Source organism: Sceloporus undulatus, chromosome 5 (assembly GCF_019175285.1).
Source record: "Sceloporus undulatus isolate JIND9_A2432 ecotype Alabama chromosome 5, SceUnd_v1.1, whole genome shotgun sequence".
Taxonomy (NCBI): Eukaryota; Metazoa; Chordata; class Lepidosauria; order Squamata; family Phrynosomatidae; genus Sceloporus; species Sceloporus undulatus.
In genome coordinates, this window is record NC_056526.1 from 11,915,195 (window position 1) to 11,926,388 (window position 11,194).

Sequence of the window (11,194 nt, forward strand, 5' to 3'; positions counted from 1 at the left end):
CTTGTGTTTATTCCTCCTTTCCTTGTAGAGAGAGTAAACGAGTGTGTGGATTTTCATAATCTAAACTGACACCAGGGCAGTAACCTGAATGCCATGGAGCTCTTGGAGCTCAAGAGCTATGGCAGTATGAAGGGTTTGACTTTCCAACTGTTCCAGATTTGAACATGCAACTAAAAGTCTAATTAATGCCACTTAAACAACTCCCAGAAACTGTGAAACCTAGCTGCTTGTACTTTCCCTGTAAAAGGAATAAAAGAGAGGAGGAAGGAACACTAGAAATTTTACAGGTTTAAACAGTTGGACATAAAACTGTTCATCTGTGTGTTTCTAACTGATGAGCAGAAAACCCTGATCCTCCAACTCTACCCCAACCACTACATTTAACATGCTTGAATAATTATTTTACTGTTTATTCTGTCTGTTGGCAAACCTATCAAACTTAGACTGTGCAAATGGATTCTCTGGCCTTACTCCAGAAGACTTCAATCCAGGCTTGTGGCTTGGCAGGATGAGAGATACAGGCTGGTGCAGAAAATGATCAATTGTCCTGGCAATCCTAGAACTTATGTCAGTTACATAGGTGTTTCCTTACCCTGGTCCCTGCCTACTTATTTCCAACTTTATATATTTAGGCTCTATTGAAGTACGTTCTTTTGCTCATCTAAACTGTCTCTTACCCATTAGCCCACAGAAGCTGCATTTGACCCAGAATTGTTCAAACAGTTGTATAACTGTACTTACAGGAGGATTAATCTCATAAAGTTCCTTGTTTTTTGTTATTGTATCATTTATTTTCTTCTGCATGTGAGAGATATGTTGTTCATATGTGGCATCATTTGGTGTCTTTCCAGCGATCTGAATACCACCAGGAGCTGGTAAAGCAGTCAAATACACACCTGTGGCAGACTTTACAGAATAATGAGAAAATGAAATTTAGCACACATTTCTGGACAACATGTACTGTATTTTCTCTACCTGTCTCCTATATAAGGTAAAAAGGTTACTTAAAAGCAGATATGTTAAGACCCGGGGCAAAATCCTCCCTGCCTCTTTTTCTGAAGTCTCTCTGTTTCAGAATTTTCTAAAAAAAAAAATTGATTATGGAATATTTTATTTCAGTTGTTATTGCTGTTGTTATTGTTGTTGTGTGCCTCCAAGTCATCTTTGATATATGGCAACCCTAAGGCAACCCTATCATAGGTTTTTCTTGTCAGGTTTCTTCAGAGGAGTTTTACGATTCAGACATTTAAGACAAGGTGTTCATATACTCATTGCCACCTTTCAGTTTGTTTAAGTAAAAAACTCTACTGCTGAGAAGTATAAAACAATAGGGGAGGAGAGCCAGGATGAAAACTTTGTCTGCACTGGGAGAATGGCTCTCTCATGCTGATCTCTGAAAGATTTCATAGCCTCTACATAGGTGCAGAACAAACCCATAGGTGCATGAATTAAAGAGACCACAAAGAAAAGAAAATGGCTTTAAATGATTTAAATTGTTTAAATTTGATTTAACTACTTTAGACTACTTCAAATTGTTTTAAGTTGCTTTTTGTTAGTATGCCTCCCTGAGGAATGAGAGACAATAAATTGTGGGATGTAAATATTTAAATAATAATTCAAAAAATAATCATGAAATATTTGTGGCCACATTTATGCCAATGGAACAAGTCTGGAAATGAGTCCACATAAAACTAATTTACTATCAGATGTAAACCAAAACAAAACACTTACTGCCAACCCCATCAACATTGTTTCTCCCACTGTGATCTGGATCCTCAGCCCAAAAAGTGCATTCATCCCCTTTAGTTTTAGCTTATTCATGAGTTGGGTGTGTACTTCATATTCCATAAACGGCAGCAGATTACTGATGGAGGTTGCATTTGCTTCAGCTTGAGCCTTCTTCTTCAGCCGACACAGCCTATTGGAGTGACCGGTCAAATACAAAGCAGTGATAGTTTTAAATAAAGCATTTCATACAAAAATTCTGACCTCAGAGAGCAGAAGGGAAATAAGTGCTGTCTGGGAGGTAGGAAGCACCTGTATCCTTTCCGGCCTTTTTGCAGCATCAAGTAAATGGTATAATGCAGGTCTATCAAATACATTTTAAAAACCACTTGCAATGTAGCTTTGTTGATTTTTTAAAAAGATGATCCAAATAAATGCTCAGTAATATTTTTACCTTGCTGGCATTTTAAATACATAAACATTAATGAATACAATGTGTCAGCCTGAACCAGTAAAATGGCATTTTCCTTGTTAAGCCCAAGTCTAAGCTTGTCTAGTGATAAGGTACCACTGAGTTCCATGCCACCGCTTCCCCAGAAAATGCCAGAGTATGCAGGACATAAGACCTATAAATGAACAAACTGCTTGGAAGTGTCCTCCCTAAAATGTGTCTCCCATCTTTGCATTCCCTTCTTCAAAGCCGATTTACTTCTGAATCACTTCTGCTGGAAATTAAAAATATTTTTCTCAGCACTGTCTCAGACACCAGATTAGAGCCATGCCTCTCAATGGTCAATTGATTGGTACTAATTTTGTCTGTGGTTTTCTCTGTAACCTGCTGATTTATGGTCATAGGAGCAGTTGCCTGATTTAAATCTTCATCCACTAGCATTTTCTTTTCGTCAGAAGGCAATCACATATCAATTTTATCAGAACTGTATCCAGGTAGTCTCAGTAGCCTTTTTCTCTGTTAATTTTTGAAAAGATAGGCCAGAGAAAGGAAGGAAAGAAAAACCTCAGCCTCTTGGCAAGGCAGGAATTGCAGTCAGGTTCAAAGGAGAAAAGCAAATCTAACAGGGAGATACCTGGCTTGAATGAGACATCCTTTCCCAATCACTATGGCATCCACAGGCAGATCTATTGTTGTAAAAATAACATCAGGGACTTTTTGTTTCCGACAGTTGCAACAATAAGTAAGATGAGCAGGGAATGGCATGTTGAGCTCATCATATGGTATGTGGCAAAAGCCACAGCCCGGAGGTGATGTTTCCTCTAACCTAAAAGAGAAAATGTGGGAAGTATAATATTACTTTTCAGGCACAATTTTTATGCAGTATACAATTTACAAAATATCCACATTAATGTGCATGTGCATCTAAGATTTTTAGTCTACTTAAATCCTGAGGTGGTCAGAATTCTGTTTTCAGCTGTTTGCAACCAAAGCTTGCAAACTACCATTATAATCTGGGTGAAATCAAAATTGCCTCCAGCAGAACAGGCAGAGAAAAGCTAATTCTTTTTGTTTCAAAATTATAAAATAATTAGGATAAGTACATGTGGTCAGGAAGACTAATACACATTTCTGTAACTGTTTGTGGGCTTATTTACAAGGTTGGTACAGATATAAAACAAGAAAAAAGGTTAATTCTATCAAGGAGTTTATGGAATAACTCTCTGGATAAGAATTTGGAGAACTGTGTAATCAAGTGTTTTACGATTCAGAGTGGTAACTGGAACAGACTTATGTAATGAACTGCAAAATTCATCAGTGACTTAACAAAAGGATGACTGTTCTATTTTTGCTTTGGGAAAATAATTCCCAGAAATGGGGGTTTCTCCTTGATGAAATTTGGAGTTTGAATTTCAGTGGAAAATGCATGAGTGGAGTGTGATGGCTGAAGATGAAGCACCTTGGGGTGCATTTGCTATTTGAAAATCAATGGCAGGATAGGCAATTGTACTGACTACTGCAGGAATCTGCTTAAATACTATAAATAAAACAGAGATACAGGAAATCTCTAGTGCTTTCCTTCCCAAAGAAAACTAAAACTGATCATGCTGTTTGATGCTTTTCATCCATTGGAGAAAGGGGAACATTAAGAATTTATAGTCCCTTCTTTTGCCGTTGGTACACAACCTGTACCTAGAAAGCTGTTGGGTAAATAGCTCAGCATTTTCAGTCTAGACATTCCACAGAAGGGCAGGATACAATTTCATTTAATAGAAATTATCACAGGGCCACAGCAGATTTTTATGGTGAACTTTACATATGTGTATATATCACACACATATTTACCTGTCCTATATCTTAAGCTGTCACATAGTATGATTGCTTTATCTTGTAATTATATAACATTCAGTCAGAAGATGAATCCTTGAGAGTGGATATCTGGGTGAAGCACTTTTCATGTAGAACAATTTGAGGCTTTAAGCATTAACGTTTAGAATCCTGATACAGATTCTCCACATCAACTTAAATCACCAAAACTAGTCTCATGTCATTTTTGTTAAGACTGTTTAGACCTACAGTTTTATACAAAAGACCATTATATCAAATGGTGTCTTTCTGCTGATGGAAAGCTCTTTGATGCAGCACAAGCACCCATCAGCCAAATGGGGAAGAGGTGATTTTGACTACTTCCCTGAAGTCCATCTCATATGATGCTCAGGAAGGTCTCCCAGTTATCTGAAACAGATTTGAGGGGGAGCAAAGAGTGGTATGAAGAAGAAAAGTGAATCAACATAATTTTCCTCCCTATTTCACTGACAGAAGCCTCTGCAGGATCAGGATCTTTACTTAATGAAGTGACAACAGCGGATACAGGTGACTGACAGAAAACCATTCTTTCTAATGTAACTGATGGATTGCATAAACTGCTTTAGGGTAAAATCCATCATCTTTTCTTTCTGAAATAGAGCCAACTGAAAAGAAATGCATATAAACATATTATGGCCAAAACCTAAGTATTTAGCATCATAGTAATCTGTTATTCTTTCATACCACCAGGAATGTAACAGAAAGCACTGGGAGTGGGGAGACTGGGCAAGTTAACAGAACTGTTGCAGACATTATGCTGTCAGTCTCTTAATCATGAACCAGGCACAGGTGTATATTAATTAAATTAAATTGAGACCACTAACGTTTATAAGGCAAGAGAGTTATTTTAAAACTAGGAAAAAAGAGGCTGATACACACTGATACAATGACAGGTATCTATTAAGATAATTTTTAGATGTACATCTGTTCACTATGAAGGCAGATAAAAATATTGGCTTCTGAGAGGAATAAAAAAATGCTTCCCAGTCCAATCCTGAACCAGCACCACCACCCCTCAACACCCTGCCTCCAAGTGGATGGAGCAGAGAACACCACAATGTTGGGAACATGCATGGAGAATAATTTATACCTAACATCAAACTAGTAATGATTTTCTCAGGCTTACTGGCCCCTCAAATTTTCTGAATGTTAGTCTTTGGAAGATTATACAGTATATTATATTATTTAAGAGAGTTATATTGCAATATACTACAGTTTATCATAAAGTTCAGGCTTTAATACAGTGGTGAGGTCAATTATATTCAGAGTGTTATGAGGAGCAGCACACAAAAGGCAGCAAAGAGCAAGGAGGGGGAATATTTTTATTATGTGGTTAGTAGTCACAAGTGTTACCTTATTTAGGTTGTTAGAAAGGTAAAAACAGTAACACTAGTGACTTGATGCAGAGCTCCAGAATGTCTGTTGTTGTTAGTTAAAGATCAGTAAAGTGGTTGGCCCCGCATCCTGTACTGTAACACTGGTAACCTACCCTAATAGAGAAGAACTATCCTGGTTTTGAGGGAAAAAATCAACCTCTCCCTTCTCTGACCCTATGGAAAAGTATCCAGGCTGCCATGACAACCTTTGTTCCAAACAGACTTCCATGGTGCCATCTTGCAGAAACCTAGGGTTCAGTACAGCTGCTGTGCCGGATGCTGACAAAATACAGACCTCTTCACTATAGAAAAAGAAAAGAAGATAAGGTCTCATTTTAGTGGTATTATATTCAGTAAAAGTGAAAACAAGAGCAAGATAACCACAACATGAAATCAGCTGAGCATGAACCCTTTGGGAGATGTGTTGAAACTTCACTATCCCATCACAAATGGATATTATTATGGCATGCAAATTCCTGCAAGTATATGCCAGAACTATCATAAGCATCCCAAACAAGGTGAGTGAGCAAACTTTTGCTGCTGGGCAATTTAGAGACCATTGTAAGAATAAATCAAACTCAAACATAGAGCAAACAGAGACACATGACAACTCTAATTCAGAACTTTGATTTAACCAAGTATGGTAACTACATAGATCAAGTTCCAAATGATGGCTGCAGCATACTGTTTGAAAATGCACTGTATGCATGGCCTTAAGGATTAGAACTGGATTGAGCAAAGTGTCTGTCCTCTTGGACCTCTCATGTCTTGCCAGTATTAAAATGTTTGAGGTTAAAATGTTGAAAATTGGCTCCTCTCCCACAGAGACTTTCAGCAATGGTATTTTTTTTTTTGTATGGGAGGAGGTTCAGGTCTTTCAAGCCTATACCTTACACCAAACAGAAAGTGGATACTGGTTTAAAAAATAGCCATTTCTGGACACAATGTGTCCTGAAATTGATGTTGGGGTCCAAAAAAAAAAAAGAAGAAAAGAAAAGAAAAGAAAAGAAAAAAAATCTGGCCCCCATCTCCATGAAATTTGCCCAGCTCTGGCTTAAAGAGATTTCCAGAAGGGTAACAATAGCAACATAGGTTTAGACTGAGGTTGATAACCTTTTATACAAACACAGAAGGGTTGTTTTTTTCAAAGCAGGAACTCTGACAGATTTTTCCAAATCATCTCCTGAGGTTACTCAACTTTTACAGGGAACTTCAAGATTGTGGCTTTATATAGCATAAGCATTTACTAGACAGTACATCTGGCATCCATAGCTGCCAATAACAAACACATCCCCATCATGACCAAACCATCTATATACCTAAGCTTTTAATTTATTTGTTCCTAATCTTTAGAGAGTCCATACTTCCCTGCTACACCACTGAATGAGAGTGGTCTTCCCTTTTTGTAAACAAAACAAATAAAGAGAGGCAAACACTAGCAAAACATTTTTTTCCAATTAGGACCACAGAATTCCGTGTGTCTACAAATTATTATTTTTTTGCTTTCCTGTTCCCTGTTGCTGTAGCCATGTTGATTACATAAGACAGAGCTCTATATACAACTTTTCTCTATCTATTTATTCTACATCTTGATTTTTAGACATCACTTTGAAAGATTCACAAGGAGTCATGGAACTATGACTGGAACATATTTTGCAGAATTATCCAAATATGCCTCTTTCTGCTTTCAGGTATCTACCAGGTATCTACTTCCCAACAGATAGAGGGGGGCTTTGAACAAACACTGATTTAAGGGTATGAAAACACAGAAAATCTTTCCAGAGGCTGAGCCCAAGGAAGGATGCCTAGCACGTCTCAGCAGAACAGATACTTCCTACAGAGCCTCTGATATCTTGTCTGTTGCTCTGCCTAGTCCTTGCAGCAAAACAGATGTAATGTATCCCTATCATCCTAAGCCTTCTCTGTCCCCATTCCAGCACTGCCTAAGAATAACTTGCTGCAATAATTCCGCTGGCTTCTTTTCTTTCCACCCTTTCTCTGCTACTTGCATGACTCAGCAGTCAATTCTAAAACATTAGGGAAATCAAGTACAAGTGATTTACCAAATACTAGTAGATTCGCTGTAGCCCACTACTGCATGACAACCCAATGCCTTTGCATGAGATTTTATTTCTTGACGGATTTCTGCCCACCAAGCGTCTCTTGTCTCTGGGTCATCTGAAAGACAAAGCATAAATGAGCTCACTATTCTGCATTTAAGAACTGATTTTATGTGTGTATGTATATAACTTGGTATAAAACCCTGAAAAACTTGTGTGTAGGGTGAGGGTGGGGGGGCAGTCCCACCAATTTATCATTGTGCCAATTAAAGTAGCCTTGCTTTTCCTTTGTGAGGCTAACTTTGTGAAATAAATCTGTTCCCCCCCCCCCCAGGGAATACAGTATTTCAGAAATATGTTTCCTTTCTATAATTACAAGCTTTGCCCAAAGGAAGGCAATGCAGTTATTACACTAAACATCCTCAACCTTTTCTGAGCTAAAATTATATAAAATTATATATGCATATGGCATCCTTGACTTCTGAACAGAGCTGTAGCATATGCAATCAGATTCTACCTCCTATCCCACTGCAAGTACCCTTTTAGCCCTCAAATGTCAAATCTCAATTTTAAAGAGGACGCACAATATATATTCTATCTCACTCACTCACTGAACACCCTTTTCAAAAAATGCATGGCCCAGATACAAAGCAACATAGAACAGGTTACATGAGCTCCCTTAATGAATCTTAAGATTTCCATCACATCAGCTTCCATAGTTTCATGATAAAATTTCTTTGAAACTTAGGGTTTCAAAAGCACAGTGCAACATGGTATGGTAGACAAAGAGTGAAAAATGTAAAAATAAAATTACTAGGCAAGCAGAAGGTCCTCGCACAAGCCTAAACCAGTCCTTGTTTTTGTAATCTACATACAAAACCAGCACATTTGCAGATATTCCCACTATACAATTCTTATTTCTTATCCTCTTTAACTCAAGATTAAACTACTGAATTCTATAATCAGGCACTGAAGGACTGCACTGCCTTTTTAAAAAAATTCTTACAACAATAAATAACATGTACTTCATGAATGCAATCTAAAACTCAAAGCAAAACATTCCATTTACAGAAATTATGGTTAATACTGAAGTTCTAACCATGAAATGACTTGTTTATGGGCAGTCACACTGAAGACAAACCTTGCCAAATAAATGTGGTGTTAGAAAGCAAATGCAATGTATTCCCCAGTAAGGGTTTTGAACTAGTCATGTTGATTTATTACAATAAAAATGCCCTATATATGCCTCAGTAGCAATAATGAAGGACATTACTTGGAAGAGCTACTTAATTATGGATCTAAAAATCAAAAGCTATTTTAATTTTCACCAACAAAAAGGCTTTTAAAAACAGAACTTGATAACCTAAAGGAAATAAATATATTTAGCAGCAACAAAAACACAAGCTGGAAGTAATGTACTGGAGTGAAATTTTGTTTACAAAAGAAGAGAGGGCTTTGAGGTTTCTCTTTTTGCAGAAAAATTTCAAAAGAAGTTGCCATAAAAAGCAGCAAAATGCATTTATGAATTCCACCAAGTACACAATTATAACCACACATTCAAGTTTATGGTAACTACCACTGGCATTTTTAAAGCATACAGCCACTCAACTGATCATTAAATGGGACAGAGATGAGAATCTAGCATCCTTAGAGTAAAAGCTGTCAATCCAGCAGATCTTTACATTTTAAATACAGATCTTCAAAGAACCTTTGCTCTGTAAGAATTAGAGAATATAGATTATAACTGTCATTAGCCCATAATCCGATGGGATTGTCTTCTAACAGCCTAAAGACATCCAGATCTGAATAAAAGAGCTGAAGTGCAGGCCCAACAAGGATGGAAGTTTTACAGGAACTATTCAAGCAACTGTTTAAAAATTTACCTATGTAATCTCTACCTCAAACTCTGTAATGTTATGTTACATTACTCACATCTGTTGACAGTGTGCTGACTAAGCAAAAATACTGATTTAATGATGTACTAAAATAAAGATAATCTGAATCTGTGTAGCTTCTTTTTTAACAGGAATACCATTTGCAACACGTACCCTATTCGTTTCTATTATCACTTCTGGTAAAGCAGGCCAAAGGCAAGCAAACATATTAGTAAGTTGCAACCACTTCTTCAAAAGATATCTTTTACTATTTTCAGACAGGTGTGGTTGGATCACAGTTGCCATCATCTCCAACTATTAATAATATCTGCTGCAACTATCTAGAGAACAATAGATTCCAGTGCTTTGCTGCATCTGGACAACAGAATCTTTCTCCTAGCTTGAGTAGGTCTGCACTGCTTTCAACAGCCAGTTGATGAAGCAGGGGGACTTTTCTAGGGCAAAATATGTCTTAGAAGGATACATATGCTTTAGCATTTGGCATCTTTGTCAGTTAAACTAGAAAGCATTTGTAGGCATCTAGGGCTGCAGTTAGACATGTGCAATAGAAAGTGAATAGTTTATTGAATTGCATCTCTAGGTACAAGTGAAGTCTAAGGGGGGAAAAGGACACCATACACCTTTCAATGTGGCTTCAAATCTGATTATGTCAAGAAATAAGATAACCTGGAAGGTTGAGTGACAAGTTCATTGCAGCTTTTGACTCCCTTCCCCTGCCCACCCATGGCAGCACCACTCAGTAAGACATTTTTTAAACCTATGAGAATTTTCAAAATGTTCTAATGAAGCAGTATAGGAACCTCACTGAGATTTTGTAAGTCCTTAAAGATTACTTAAAAGTGTACTGAGGAAAGAAAGAATCTGGGTTTGCAAAAATGTTGGACAAGGTTGTAACTAAAGTGGTCTTTTTCCCCTCTAAGAATGCTTTTTAAACAAACGATTGTACCATAGGAGCTGAGAAGTACTTTTATAAATGACTCACAGGGGTGAATGGAAAGGGGGAATGATGGCTGGAATTCAGTATGGGTCTTATGTCTGCAGGAAACAGAATTGAGCAGTTTTGCAACATCGGTATTCAGCAAAGGGCTGCTGTGACACTACTATGTAGGAGTGCCAGCAAAGTGATAGATGGGCACTGGGGCCAATGTGCACTGGGCACTCCCAAAGCCCACCTGGACAATGGCTAGAGACTTTTGATGTGCCCATCTATAGAGCCCAAGACACATCAAACACTCTTGCTGGTACCCTGATATGCATCTTCGCAATTCACTAGGAGTATTCTATAGTACAACTGCTACACAGAAAAATACACATAAAGTTACGAAGTGTAGACTATGATAGAGCATCACAGCCAAGGTTTTTAAAAAATAGATTGACTACAGCTATCCTCACAGCAAAATCCTATGTTATGAAAGGATTTATGCTAAAAGAACATTAAAAATCAGAATCCTCCACTCCTAGTGCTGGGAATTTTCTCACTACATTCCTCAAGTATGGCGCTGCTGAAACTTCTGCCTAACTTTCTAAATCAACAACTGAGAATAAACATTCAGAAAAGCAACCTACAGAGGATGGAGAAGGATGTAATGAGAAAGAAAATGGCAGAAAGGGGAGGGGGGAGACACACAAAACAAACAAAGGAATGGAAGTTGCACTTTAAAATACAGGTATTAAGACAATAAAAACAGAAGTGCTGAAAAATAAAATCCGAAATAATGCTGAAGAATTCTAGCATTCATCATAACTTTTCCCAATTAGTGTTGTTTAGTGCACATGTAGCATTGTGCAGCACTTTCCAAACAAGAGACCTTCTCTTACTGC

General features: G+C 37.6%; 1 protein-coding gene across 29 annotated transcripts in view; it reads right to left on the minus strand.

The window, feature by feature from the left end:
• C2CD5 (C2 calcium dependent domain containing 5) overlaps nucleotides 1–11,194 on the minus strand; it is a 95,311-nt gene that overhangs the window by 29,032 nt on the left and 55,085 nt on the right. For 16 of the 29 annotated variants that reach the window (XM_042470445.1, XM_042470432.1, XM_042470433.1 and 13 more), the window contains 5 exons: nucleotides 7,482–7,596; nucleotides 5,532–5,720; nucleotides 2,811–3,002; nucleotides 1,732–1,918; nucleotides 742–906 (listed from right to left, as the gene is read on the minus strand). In XM_042470445.1, coding sequence (XP_042326379.1) covers nucleotides 742–906; nucleotides 1,732–1,918; nucleotides 2,811–3,002; nucleotides 5,532–5,720; nucleotides 7,482–7,596 — 848 coding nt within the window. The remainder of the gene's footprint in view (nucleotides 1–741; nucleotides 907–1,731; nucleotides 1,919–2,810; nucleotides 3,003–5,531; nucleotides 5,721–7,481; nucleotides 7,597–11,194) is intronic. The other 13 variants (XM_042470438.1, XM_042470451.1, XM_042470452.1 and 10 more) reach the window with 2 other exon arrangements.